Source organism: Mesoplodon bidens (assembly GCF_964165515.1).
Source record: "Mesoplodon bidens genome assembly, chromosome: 3".
Classification (NCBI taxonomy): Eukaryota; Metazoa; Chordata; class Mammalia; order Artiodactyla; family Ziphiidae; genus Mesoplodon; species Mesoplodon bidens.
This window is the reverse complement of record NC_138178.1, coordinates 111,009,799-111,024,004: the sequence shown is the minus strand read 5'-3', so window position 1 is coordinate 111,024,004 and position 14,206 is coordinate 111,009,799. Positions and strand designations below refer to the sequence as shown.

Sequence of the window (14,206 nt, the reverse complement as noted above, 5' to 3'; positions counted from 1 at the left end):
AGGTAACAACTGACATTGCAGAAATACAAAGGATCACAAGAGATTACTACAAGCAACTCTATGCCAATAAAATGAACAACGTGGAAAGATGGACAAATTCTTAGAAAAGCACAACCTTCCGAGACTGAACCAGGAAGAAATGGAAAATATAAACAGACCAATCACAAGTACTGAAATTGAGACTGTGATTTAAAATCTTCCAAAAAACAAAAGCCCAGGACCAGACGGATTCACAGGCAAATTCTATCAAACATTTAGAGAAGAGCTAACACCTATCATTCTCAAACTCTTCCACAATATAGCAGAGGAAGGAACACTCCCAAACTCACTCTACAAGGCCACCATAATGCTGATACCAAAACCAGACAAAGATGTCACAAAGAAAGAAAACTACAGGCCAATTATCACTGATGAACATAGATGCAAAAATCCTCAACAAAATACTAGCAAACAGAATCCAACAACACAATAATAGGATGATACACCATGATCAAGTGGGGTTTATCCCAGGAATGCAAGGATTCTTCAATATACGCAAATCAATCAATGTGATAAACCATAATAACAAATTGAAGGAGAAAAACCATATGATCATCTCAATAGATGCAGAGAAAGCTTTCAACAAAATTCAACACCCATTTAGGATAAAAACCCTCTAGGTAGTAGGCATAGAGGGAACTTTCCTCAACATAATAAAGGCCATATATGAGAAACACACAGCCAACATCGTTCGCAATGATGAAAAATTGAAACCATTTCTTCTAAGATCAGGAACAAGACAAGGTTGTCCACTCTCACCACTATTATTCAACATAGTTTTGGAAGTTTTAGCCACAGCAATCAGAGAAGAAAAAGAAATAAAAGGAATCCAAATCGGAAAAGAAGAAGTAAAGCTGTCACTGTTTACAGATGACATGATACTATACATAGAGAATCCTAAAAATACTACCAAAAAACTACTAGAGCTCACCAATGAATTTGGTAAAGTAGCAGGATACAAAATTAATGCACAGAAATCTCTTGCATTCTTACACACTAATGATGAAAAATCTGAAAGAGAAATTAAGGAAACACTCTCATTTACCATTGCAACAAAAAGAATAAAACACCTAGGAATAAACCTACTTAAGGAGACAAAAGACCTGTATGCAGAAAACTATGAGACACTGATGAAAGAAATTAAAGATGATACAAACAGAGGGAAAGATATACCATTTTCTTGGATTGGAAGAATCAACATTGTGAAAATGAGTGTAGTACCCAAAGCAATCTACAGATTCAGTGCAATCCCTATCAAACTACCAATGGCATTTTTCACAGAACTACAACAAAAAGTTGCACAATTTGTTTGGAAACACAAAAGACCCTGAATAGCCAAAGCAATCTTGAGAAAGAAAAATGGAGCTGGAGGAATCAGGCTCCCAGACTTCAGACTATAGCACAAAGCTACAGTAATCCAGACAATATGGTACTGGCACAAAAACAGAAATATAGATCAATGGAACAGGATAGAAAGCACAGAGATAAACCCACGCTCCTATGGTCACCTTATTATTATTATTGTTTTTTTGCGGTACGCGGGCCTCTCACTGTTGTGGCCTCTCTCGTTGCAGAGCACAGGCTCCGGACGTGCAGCCTCAGCGGCCATGGCTCATGGGCCCAGCCGCTCCGTGGCATGTGGGATCTTCCCAGACCAGGGCACGAACCCATGTCCCCTGCATCGGTAGGTAGACTCTCAACCACTGCGCCACCAGGGAAGCCCTGGTCACCTTATTTTTGATAAAGGAGGCAAGAATATACAATGGAGAAAAGACAGCGTCTTTAATAAGTGGTGCTGGGAAACCTGGACAGCTACATGTAAAAAAATGAAATTAGAACACTCCCTAACACCATACACAAAAATAAACTTAAAATGGATTAAAAACCTAAATGTAAGACCAGATACTATAAAACTCCTAGAGAAAAAAACATAGGCAGAACACTCTATGAGATAAATCACAGCAAGATCTTTTTTGACCCACCTCCTAGAGGAATGGAAATAAAAACAAAAATAAACAAATGGGACCTAATGAACCTTAAGAGACGAAAAGACAACCCTCAGAATGGGAGAAAATATTTGCAATTGAAGCAACTGACAAAGGATTAATCTCCAAAATATACAAGCAGCTCATGCAGCTCAATATCAAAAACACAAACAACCCAATCCAAAAATGGGCAGAAGAGCTAAACAGACATTTCTCCAAAGAAGATATACAGATTGCCAACAAACACATGAAAGGCTGCTCAACATTACTAATCATTAGAGAAATGCAAGTCAAAACTACAATGAGGTATGACCTCACACCAGTCAGAATAGCCATCATCAAAAAATCTACAAACAATAAATGCTGGAGAGGGTGTGGAAAAAAGGGAAACCTCTTGCACTATTGGTGGGAATGTAAATTGATACAGCCACTATGGAGAACAGTATGGAGGTTCCTTAACAAACTAAAAACAGAACTACTATACGAGCCAGCAATCCCACTACTGGACACATACCCTGGGAAAACCATAATTCAAAGAGTCACGGACAAGCCTCTTATATATCCTCATCCACCAGAGGGCAGACAGCAGAAGCAAGAAGAACTACAATCCTGCAGCCTGTGGAACAAAAACCACATTCACAGAAAGATAGACAAGATGAAAAGGCAGAGGGCTATGTACCAGATGAAGGAACAAGATAAAACCCCAGAAAAACAACGAAATGAAATGGAGATAGGCAATCTTCCAGAAAAAGAATTCAGAATAATGACAGTGACGATAAGCCAGGACCTCAGAAAGAATGGAGGCAAAGATTGAGAAGATGCAAGAAATCATCCAAGAAACAAAAGTCCAGGACCAGATGGCTTCACAGGTGAATTCTACCAAACATTTAGAGAAGAGCTAACACCCATCCTTCTCAAACTCTTCCAAAAAATTGCAGAGGAAGGAACACTCCCAAACTCATTCTACAAGGCCACCATCCCCCTGATACCAAAACCAGACAAAGATACTACAAAAAAAGAAAATTACAGACCAATATCACTGATGAATATAGATGCAAAAATCCTCAACAAAATACTAGCAAACAGAATCCAACAACACATTAAAAGGATCATACACCATGACCAAGTGGGATTTATCCCAGGGATGCAAGGATTCTTCAATATACGCAAATCAATCAATGTGATACACCATATTAACAAATTGAGGAAGAAAAACCATATGATCATCTCAATAGATGCAGAAAAAGCTTTTGACAAAATTCAACACCCATTTATGATAAAAACTCTCCAGAAAGTGGGCATAGAGGGAAACTACCTCAACATAATAAAGGCCATATACGAAGAAAAAAAAAAAAAAGTCATGTACCACAATGTTCATTGCAGCTCTATTTACAAGAGCCAGGACGTGGAAGCAACCTAAGTGTCCTCAACAGATGAATGGATAAAGAAGATGTGGCACATATACACAATGGAATATTAGTCATAAAAAGAAACAAAATTGAGTTATCTGTAGTGAGGTGGAGGGACCTAGAGACTGTCATACAGAGTGAAGTAAGTCAGAAAGAGAAAAATAAATACTGTATGCTATCACATATATATGGAATCTAAAAAAAAAAAAGGTTCTGAAGAACCTAGAGGCAGGACAGGAATAAAGACACAGATGTAGAGAATGGACTTGAGGACACGGGGCGGGGGAATGGTAAGCTGGGACAAAGTGAGAGAGTGGCATGGACTTATGTATAGTAACCAATGTAAAGTAGATAGCTATTGGGAAGCAGCTGCATAGCACAGGGAGATCAGCTCGGTGCTTTGTGACCACCTAGAGGGGTGGGATAGGGAGGGTGGGAGGGAGACGCAGGGGGGTGGAGATATGGGGTATATGTATATGTATAGCTGATTCACTTTGTTATAAAGCAGAAACTAACACACCATTGTAAAGCAATTATACTCCAATAAATGTGTTTAAAAAAAAGTGAATTCCCTAAATATTTAAAACAAAATTCAGTTTTAGATACATCTTTTTAGGAAACTCTTTAGGGTGAAACCAAAGTAATTAGAAACTGCATCACTTAGAGATTCTGGCTTTGAATATTTTACCTTCAAATCTTCCTGGAGCCAGAAGAAATTGAGCTTTAAGTGTATCACTTTAAACAAATGAATATAAAAAGTGCTTAAATACCTCGCCCCCACAAAAAAAGCACTTACATACCATCAAAGAAAAGTTCAATAAAATAAAATGTAAATCATTTTTCTACCTTAGTAACTGCTATGTTACAAATTTCTCAACAGGAAATAGCTCATTTAATTATCTCATAAATAGCAAAGATTATGAGAAAAACAATGATTCTATTCAGATTTTACTCAAATGGAAAATGCTGGATTCATCAGAAGTAAAACTTACATTAACCTCAAATTCATGGTACATACCATCAGGGTCTGATATTATATCTAGAAGCGATTTATCCAGAGTAGTTTTGCTCATTATTTTTTCTTCATATTCAAAATATACATCCAATTTTCTTGCCTGTTTCAAAATAAGTGTCAGATTAGAATACATCAAGTAATAAAAACATACTAAAGGACTCTCAGCTTACAAGTTTCTATGATCAATTTGAAAAACAAATGTTCATTTCCTAGTAGAATTTAAAGTTTCTTACTTTTGATTATATAGTTAATGTAAAAAAATGATAGATTATTATATTTATCATATTTTACTTATAAATTCAGAATTAACTCTGCATGTCATATATTAGCAAAGACAAAAAATCACACAAATCTCAATTATTGTATTAATTAGTAACTAGCATACAAATAACACTGTATTCCATGCAAATTAATATCAAGTGGTCATGTTACGTTTACTTTTTTAGTGAGTAAATTCAGATATTTTCATCCTAACCGGAAAGTTACCCTAATTATTTTCAATGGTTTTTAAATAAACTATTTTCCTACTTAATACTTTGAAGTTTAGATAATGGAAAAGTAGTCAAACTTAGCTTTTCTGTATGGCAGCTTTTCTAATTTAAAATTCATTGATTAAAATTATCCAAATGAAATTAACATGTTAGGATAATCCGAGGTAAATAAAAATTATCGAGTATCTATTAAATTATGCTTCAAATAGACGAGAGAAAAGAACATGCTTTACTACTGAAGGTATTACCAATCTAACTAGAAACCATTCATGAAATAAATGAGAATACTTATGAGATACCAACAAAGAACCAAAATGTAAATATAGAATATAAATAAATATATTAAGATCAGATGATAGAATGAAATAATTAACCAATTGTGGAGAAGGAAGCGATGAGTTTTGAATTGTTTTGAGAGTGATTTGGGGACATGGATAGACAGAGTTCATTTCAGTTAAAGGGATCATACCAAGGCATAATCAGAGTGGATAGATCTGAGTGGCAGACTCAGGAGTGATTTCATATATGAGGCAACAGGCAATCAACCAGAGTCCCTCAATCCCACTCCCCTGCAGTGGCACACAAGGCCAGAGCTTTAAACAGATGAAATATTCTGTTTGAAAATCCAAACAACATGAAAAGGTAAATACATTGAGACCTGTCTTCACTCCTGTCCTTTTCCACCCAATTTCCACCTGCTTCTTTGGATATTCTTTATTTCTCCTATAGTTTTTCACTTTCTCTATGCAAATAGTATCTATACCCTAAGATCCCTCTGCTTTCTGCCACAAAAGGTAACATACTATACTCTTCTGTCCCTTGTTTTCACTCAATATAACCAGTACATGGAGAATTTCCTTATTAGTGAAGTCTAGATAAGAGTTAATAAACTCTGTCGGAGTTTTCCTTTTTATAAATGGCTTTTCATATTCTTCAGATTCCCTGATTCAGGAACCACTTTAACTACTGTATAAAGCTACTTTGAATAACAAAGTAGATGAGAGGTAAAGTCCCAGGAATGGAAAAATGTAATATCAAAAATGAACAAAAGAAATAGAAAGGAGATCCTAGGAAAGAGAACATGGTGGTGACTGTGTGAATGGAAAGGAAGAGACAGAAACTTAATAATTAACATGAGAATGTATATGGGAAGGAAGCTAGTGAAAAAAGTCAAAGATAACTCCTGGGAAACTAGGATAATAGTAGTAGGAACTATGTTAACATAAATATTAGATTGGGAAAGGCTAATTATCTGTAGAGTAAAGCTAGGAATGGAAGGGGGAAGGTGATAAAATAAGGTGTTAGGCTGACTTTCGGGCCCTCACAATCTGCTCCAGCCAACTTTTCTGTTTTATCACTATTCACTGGGTTCAGTTCCCTCTAGTCACATCAATTAACTCACTGACTTTCGTTAAAGTCAGTGTACACTACATACGTAGTGTATGCTTTTAATCCTCAAGGCTTAGGCTTGGGTTATATACTCTTAGCTTTTTTAGAATGTATTTCTCCTCCATCACCTGCCCAGTGAATTCTACTCATTTTTCAAGGTCCAGCCTCTTTGCAGCGTCTCTGTAACTCTTCAGTCTCTGTTCTTTCCCTTTCCTGCCCCTCCCCCAATCTTCTTCACTGGGAGAATTTATTAATCCCTTAAGTGTGTACTGACAGCACTTTGTACACTTCTCCATAATAATGATCACACCACATTACTGTCTTTGGTCTCCTAAAACTGTAAACTCCTTAAAGTGTGTCTAATTAATTGTTTAACCCTAGGAGTCTAACACAGCACCTGGCTCATAACAAGTACTTGATAAAATATTTGTTGAATGTCTAAGCTAATAGCAGGACATATACAGATCAAGTAGTCATCTTCAGAAGTTATAAAAGGAGATAAATGAACTTCTAGAAGTGAAAAATGTAAAGAATCAAGTCTTTAGTGACTTAATATGTAAAATTATGTAGGCTAAATGCCATAATGGAATCTAATGTCTGTACCTACATAAATCAATGAAGAAACATGGTTCACTGACTTATGGAGGTACAGACATTAGATTCATTTTACTCTTCTTGATGTGCTAATTTACCCCTAGTTTAACTTCTAATTAACAATGGAAACAATTCAAAAACAAGTTAATTCAACTGCTAATGGGTAGAGTTTCTTTTGAAGGTGATGATAATGTTCTAAAATTGCATTGTGATTATGGTTGCATAACTTTGTGAATATACTAAAAACCACTAAATTGTACACTTTAAATAGGTGAATTGTATGGTATGTGAATTATATCTCAATAAAGGGGTTAAAGAAAAATAACATAGCATTTCAATATACTGATTGGAAGGGAGTCTCATGTGGGAGAGAAAGGAGTGGAGATTTTCTAACCTGAATGAAAGAACTAGTATCTGTTCAGTATCTATTATGTGCAAGGCACTTTACTTACAGCTATGGCTTTCAAATGTTTTTTTTTTTTTTTTTTTTTTTTTTTTTTGCGGTACGCGGGCCTCTCACTGTTGTGGCCTCTCCCATTGCGGAGCACAGGCTCTGGACGCGCAGGCTCAGCGGCCATGGCTCACGGGCCCAGCCGCTCCGCGGCATGTGGGATCTTCCTGGACCGGGGCACGAACCCGTGTTCCCTGTATCGGCAGGCGGACTCTCAACCACTGCACCACCAGGGAAGCCCTCAAATGTTTTTAAACAGAGAACCTCAGGACCCTCTTTCTCAAACCAAATCTTCTGCAGAACCCTAAACATAAAGATACAAGTGACCCATTAAATGTCTCTATTGAACTCTAGGGTACCAGAGAACAGTGTTTAAAAACTACAAACTTAGATTATCTCATTTAATTCTCCAGATACCACTATGAGCTAGGAATTATTAGTCCCGTTTTAAAGATGAAGAAACAGACATAAAGAAACATAAATTTATTCAAGGTTACCAGAGTAGAAGTAGCAGAGAGTTGAGATTCAAATCCAGGTCAGACTCCAATGTACACCACAGATAAAGAGTAGGGAAAATTACATTTTCCTCAAGAACAACTTATTGCTTCCTTTGTATATGCTTTATGAAAGAAAGTATATGTGTCAATTAGTATATATTTGGGTTTTTTTGGTAATACACATAATTTACATATATGTGGTAAAAGGTTACTTTGTCCAGAGACATAATATCTATAGGTCGGTCCTTTTTCACTTTCTTGAAATAATGGAAAATACTAAGAGAAACAACTTCTGTCCCAAAGATTGATTATTCTTCTACAATATGGATTCAAAGGAGGATAAAAATTGGATAACAGGAGTTACATGGAAAACAGACAAATTAAAAATATAAAACAAAATAACAAGGTCAAGATAATAAACAGATTTTCAGTAGCTTCAATAAATATCAAGAATGAATTATCAAGAAGGGAATATTACAGAAAAATAAAGGACTATATATAGAATACAAATTATATCTAGTGAATATAAACTCAGAGCCATGAATTTCCTAATAATCCCTTTAGAAGAGCTAAGAGAAGAATCTGATTAAAAAAAAAAATTCTAGTGTTTTTCTCCCAATTTCAGAGTTATCAGTGGACAATCAGGCTGATGTTTTTCATTTCTCAGTGCACTGTGTCAACATTCACATCAAATTAACCACATATATATGCATTTTATATATATTATCCAACTAAATGTACTGAATTGTGATTTACCTGTAACTGTGTTTATAATTTTGTTAATTTGAAATAAAGTGTAAAGTGTTATGTATATGTCTGTGTGTATGGCATTTTTTGACTGGTGACAGCCAATAGTCTACGGGGTTTAAAAAGAATAACAACAACAAAAAAAAGGGCTTCCCTGGTGGCGCAGTGGTTGAGAGTCCGCCTGCCGATGCAGGGGACAGGGTTTGTGCCCTGGTCCGGGAAGATACCACATGCCGCGGAGCGGCTGGGCCCGTGAGCCATGGCCGCTGAGCCTGTGCGTCCGGAGCCTGTGCTCCGCAACGGGAGAGGCCACAACAGTGAGAGGCCCGTGTACCGCAAAAAAAAAAAAAAAGAAGGGACACTTCTAAAAACCCTCAAGTCATTCGGGATGTATAAGTAGTATGCATTTCTTGCCTTCTGAGAACCCATTACCTAGGAAGATTTATTGATGACCCATACAGGACATGAAAGGAATTCCTTTTTCCTTCCTATGACTGTGGGGGATTTTTTCCCTTCTCTTTTACCATTCCTCTGTTAATCCTAGCTACAGACACCACCATTCTGGGACTCCCTATTCACTGCTAGCTACAACCTCAGTGATAGACTGAGGTGATGACAAAGACTAGAGTGGTATTTCTTGGCCTTCCTTCTTCTCCAAGCCCCAATTCTATTCCTTAGTCAGCAGTAAAAGTAAAGACAAGAAGGGATTAGACAGTTATTACTTCCTTTCACTACTAAGAATCCCAATATTCTTCTACCAGTACTTCTACAGGAGAGAGAGGGGATGATAAACCCTTTTTTGCTGCAACACAACATTTGAAACATTCCAGATTATGAATTAAATAGGGTTTGTAGGACAGGGACCTATCTGCCATGTTAATGTCTATAGGAAAGTATATCCTTAAGCTAAAATGAACTTAGAACTATACTTTTAGGATATAACCTAATCTTAAGTTGAAGATCCTTTACACTCTAGCCTTTTCTTGTTTTTCCTTTCTTTTTTAAATGTGCAGTTCCTATCATCATTCAAGGCTGTTTTGGATAATTCTTCCTCCAGGTGAGTGGCCTCTGTATGCTGTATTATAATAGTATGTGGTCTGTATATGTCACTAGAGCATAAAGTCTAGATTATACTAAGCTATTTGTTCATTATTTTATGCCTTGTGCCCCGCAAGATGACTGGACTTCTCTAAAACTCAATTGCCTTTCATAATATAACACAATAGCATGTTAATATATTTTTAGTTATTTAGGTGTATTTTTTGCTGCATTTCATGCCAGTGGGTTTATATGGGTTTGCTAACATGAAAAATTATGTTGCACTAAAACTGGATGTTCCATGAAAATATTTAAGGTGTTCTATAGCACAGCTGGCTGAGAATATTTATTCTGGAGCATTTGCTCATATGCCACAGTGACTTAGAAATCTTGAATAAAATTCATCATTATACTTCTACCTCACTTCTGAGCAGAAATGGGACAGTATACTGTCAAGGTGAGGAACCTGATTAGGATCTTCAATTTCTACAACAGGCTATCCACCTTACTAGTTAGTTATCTCATTTCCAAATATATGCATTTTTCTCTCTACCAAGAACACTGACTTTCTAGCATTCCAGGCCCAAATCAGAAGGCGTAACCTCAACTTCTCTGCTATCTAAATCCAGCCAATTTTAAAAAGTTATATTATTATATTATTTAAAGAACTCAAAAGATTTCCACTTTAGATACTAAAAATTCTATTCTTAGTGTAAGAAAAAAAACACTAGAATGCCATAAACTTAGACTTTATTACATTGGTCACTCATAAAACTGCCCTCAATGAATTATATTTTAATATTATGCCCTTAACGTTCATTAAGTTGCTGTGTAAAATCCATGACAGTAACTGATATTAAAATATTGCAGTTACATCACTAAATTTACTCTAGATAATGCCCAATATGAACAATGTCTTTCGTAACATAATACTAAGGAACACTTTGCTTAGAATAAAAAACAAATTCTTTCTGAGAAATTTTTCAAGAATTTAATCGTATCTCTTACTGTGGTTGCCAGAAAATTCAAAGCCAAATTTGAGAATTACAATTATAACTATATAGAAACTATTGTGAGTTTCTATTTCATGACTTTTGCTGTATGTGCTATTCGTGGAAGCTGACTTAAATCTGTTTTAGAATAAGAAAACAAGTTTATTTAATCTATAAATTTATCTTATATATTGACTCCTACTAAAAATATTTAAATTCTAACAAAAATGATCTATGTAATAAGAAATTTTAAATGTATATGAAATGATCTTTATAGATGACAAATATTAAAATACTAATATTAGCAACCTTATTATAATGAAATACAAAAAACTGCTTTATCTATAATATTTCTGGAGAAAACAGAGGTTTATATGGTACCTGTAAACTATTATGTCTTATTTTATAACTCTCAGAAGCATTTAGTTTTATCTCGCCAATGTGTTGAACTCTCAAAAGATATACCCAGGAAAAGAACAGCAAATTAAATCCAAGTAAACAGAAGAAAATAAATGATAAAAATAAGAGCAGAAATCAATGAAATTAAAAACAAGAAATCACGAGAAAAATCACTGGAACCAAAAGCTGGTTCTTTGAAATGATCAATCAAATTGGTAAAACTTCTAGCCAGGTTAACTAAGAATAAAGAAGAGAAGAGATAAATAGTATCAGAAATGAAAGAGGGGCCATCATTACTGATCCCATGACATTAAAAGGATAATAAAAATATTTTAAACAACTCTGGGCCCATAAATTTGATAACCTAGATGAAATGAACCAATTCCTTGAAAGACATAATCTTATGGAATGAATAGGCCTATATTATTAAAGAAATTGATCAATAAGTTACTAGTGAATTCTACCAAATATTTAAGAAAGAAATCATTCCAGATCTCTACAATCTCTTCCAGAAAATAGAATGCAAATGAACTAGATGTTTTCTTGCTAAGATCAGGAACAAGGTAAAGATGTTCCCTCTCACACTCCTACTCAACCTTGTACTAGAAGTCCTAGCTAATGCAATAAACAAGAAAAGGAAATAAAAAGCAACAGATTGGGAAGGAAGAATAAAGCTGTCTTTGTTTGCAGATGACACTACTGTCTATGTAGAAAATCTCAAAGAAACATCAAAAAATCTCCTGGAACTAATAAGTGATTATAGCAAGATTGTAGGACACGAGGTTAATATACAAAAGTCAACCGGTTTCCAATATACTAGCAATGGACAATTGAACTTTGAAATTAAAGGAAATACCATTTTCATTAGTACTCAAAAAATAAATGAAGAGATATTTCTTATTTATGAATAGGTAGACTCATTATTGTCAAGATGTCAGTTCTTCCCACTTGATCTATAGATTCAACACAATTCCAGTCAAAATCTCAGCAGGTTATTTGGTGAATATTGACAAACTCATTCTAAGGTTTATATGGAGACAGGAAAGACCCAGAATAGTCAACACATTATTGAAGGAGGAAAAAAAAAGGATGGAGGACTGACAACACCTGATTTTAATACTTAACTTAAAAGCTGCAATAATTAAGACAGTGTGGTGTTTGTGAAAAAAACCCAGACAAATATATCAATGATAGTACAGAAACAGACTCATGCAAATACAGTTGACTAATCTTTGACAGAAGCACAAATGAAATTCAATGGAGAAGGAAAGTCTTTTCAACAAATGGTGAAAGAACAACCGGACACCCACATGCAAAAAAAAATGACATACCCAACACCTTTCACAAAAATTGACTCAAAATGGATCCCAGGGCTTCCCTGGTGGCGCAGTGGTTGAGAGTCCGCCTGCTGATGCAGGGGACACAGGTTCGTGCCCCGGTCTGGGAGGGTCCCACATGCCGCGGAGCGGCTGGGCCCGTGGGCCATGGCCACTGAGCCTGCGCGTCCAGAGCCTGTGCTCCACGACGGGAGAGGCTGCAGCAGTGAGAGGCCCGTGTACCACAAAAAATAAATAAATAAATAAATAAAAATGGATCCCAGACCTAAATGTAAATGCAAAACTAAAACTCCTAAAAGATACCAGGAGAAAATTTAGATAACCTGGGTATAGTGATGACTTTTTAGATAAAACACCAAAGGCACGACGGATGAAAGAAATAATTAAAAAGATGGACTTGGTTAAAATTAGAGGCCTCTGTTCTGTGAAAGATACTACCAAGAGAATGAGAAGACAAGCCATAGACTGGGATAAGTTAATTGCAAAGACACACCCATTAAGGGATCCTAATTGCCCCCCCCACCAAATACAAAGAACTCTTAAAATTCAGCAATAAGAAAACAAAATACAATTTAAAAATGGGCCAAAGACCTGAACAGACGTTTCACGAAAGAAGATAGGCAGATGGCAAGTAAGTGTATGAAAAGATGCTTCACATTACATGACATCAGAAAAATGCAAATTAAAATAAGACACACTTGGGACTTCCCTGGCAGTCCAGTGGTTAAGATCCCACCCTTTGTGGGGGTTCAATCCCTGGTCGGGGAATTAAGATCCTGCATGCTGCTGCGGAGCGGCCAAAAATAAAATAAATAAAATTAAATAAATAATAAAAGTATGTACATGTAATAACCTATAAAGGAAAAGAATCTGAAAAAGAGTGTGTATATAACTGAATCACTGTGCTGTACACATGAAACTAAAAGGACATTGTATATAAATCAACTATACTTCAATAAAAATAAAGTATGTAAAAAAAATAGGACAGCATATATAAAAAAAAGACATACTATATACCTATTAGAATGACTAAAATCCAACACTGGCAACACCAGATGCTGGTGAAGATATGAAGCAACAGGAACTCTCATTCACTGCTGATGGGAATGCAAAATGGTACAGCCACCTTGGAAGACAGTTTGGCAGTTGGCAGTTTTTTACAGTTCTAAACATACTCTGGCCATATGATCCAGCAATCATGCTCTTAGACATTTACCAGAAGGAGTTGAAAACTTATGTCTACCCCAAAACCATCACATGGATGTTTATAGCAGCGTTATTCATAAATGCCAAGAGTTGGGAGCAACCAAGATGTCCTTCAATAACTGAATGAATAAATAAACTATGGTACATCCAGACAATGGAATATTAACTAGCAATAAAAAGAAATGAGCTATTAACTCATGAAAAAACACAGAAGGGTCTTAAATGCATTTTACTAAATAAAAGAAATTACTCTGAAAACATTACATACTGTATGATTCCAACTATCTGATATTCTGGAAAACAATACTGTGGAGACAGTAAAAAATCAGTGGTTGTCAGGGATTTGCGGGGGGGCGAAGAAGGGATATATAGGTGGAGCACAGGGGATTTTAGAGCAGTTGAACAGTATGATATTGTAATGATGGGTATATGTCATTATACATTTGTCAAAACCCACAGAATGTACAACACAAAGAGTGAACCCTAATGTAACTACAGACTTTAGTTGGTATTAATAATGTATTAATATTGACTTATCAATTATAACAAATGTACCACATTAATGCAAGAGATTAATAACAGGGGAAACTGGGTACGGGTGGGTAAGAAGATACATG

The 14,206-nt window shown here is 35.7% G+C and overlaps 1 protein-coding gene across 1 annotated transcript in view; it reads right to left on the bottom strand.

Annotated features, from left to right (window-relative positions):
- The window catches only part of SCFD1 (sec1 family domain containing 1), a 143,715-nt gene that overhangs the window by 48,327 nt on the left and 81,182 nt on the right, over positions 1–14,206 (bottom strand). The window contains exon 15 of the mRNA XM_081227676.1: positions 4,452–4,548. Coding sequence (XP_081083802.1) covers positions 4,452–4,548 — 97 coding nt within the window. The remainder of the gene's footprint in view (positions 1–4,451; positions 4,549–14,206) is intronic.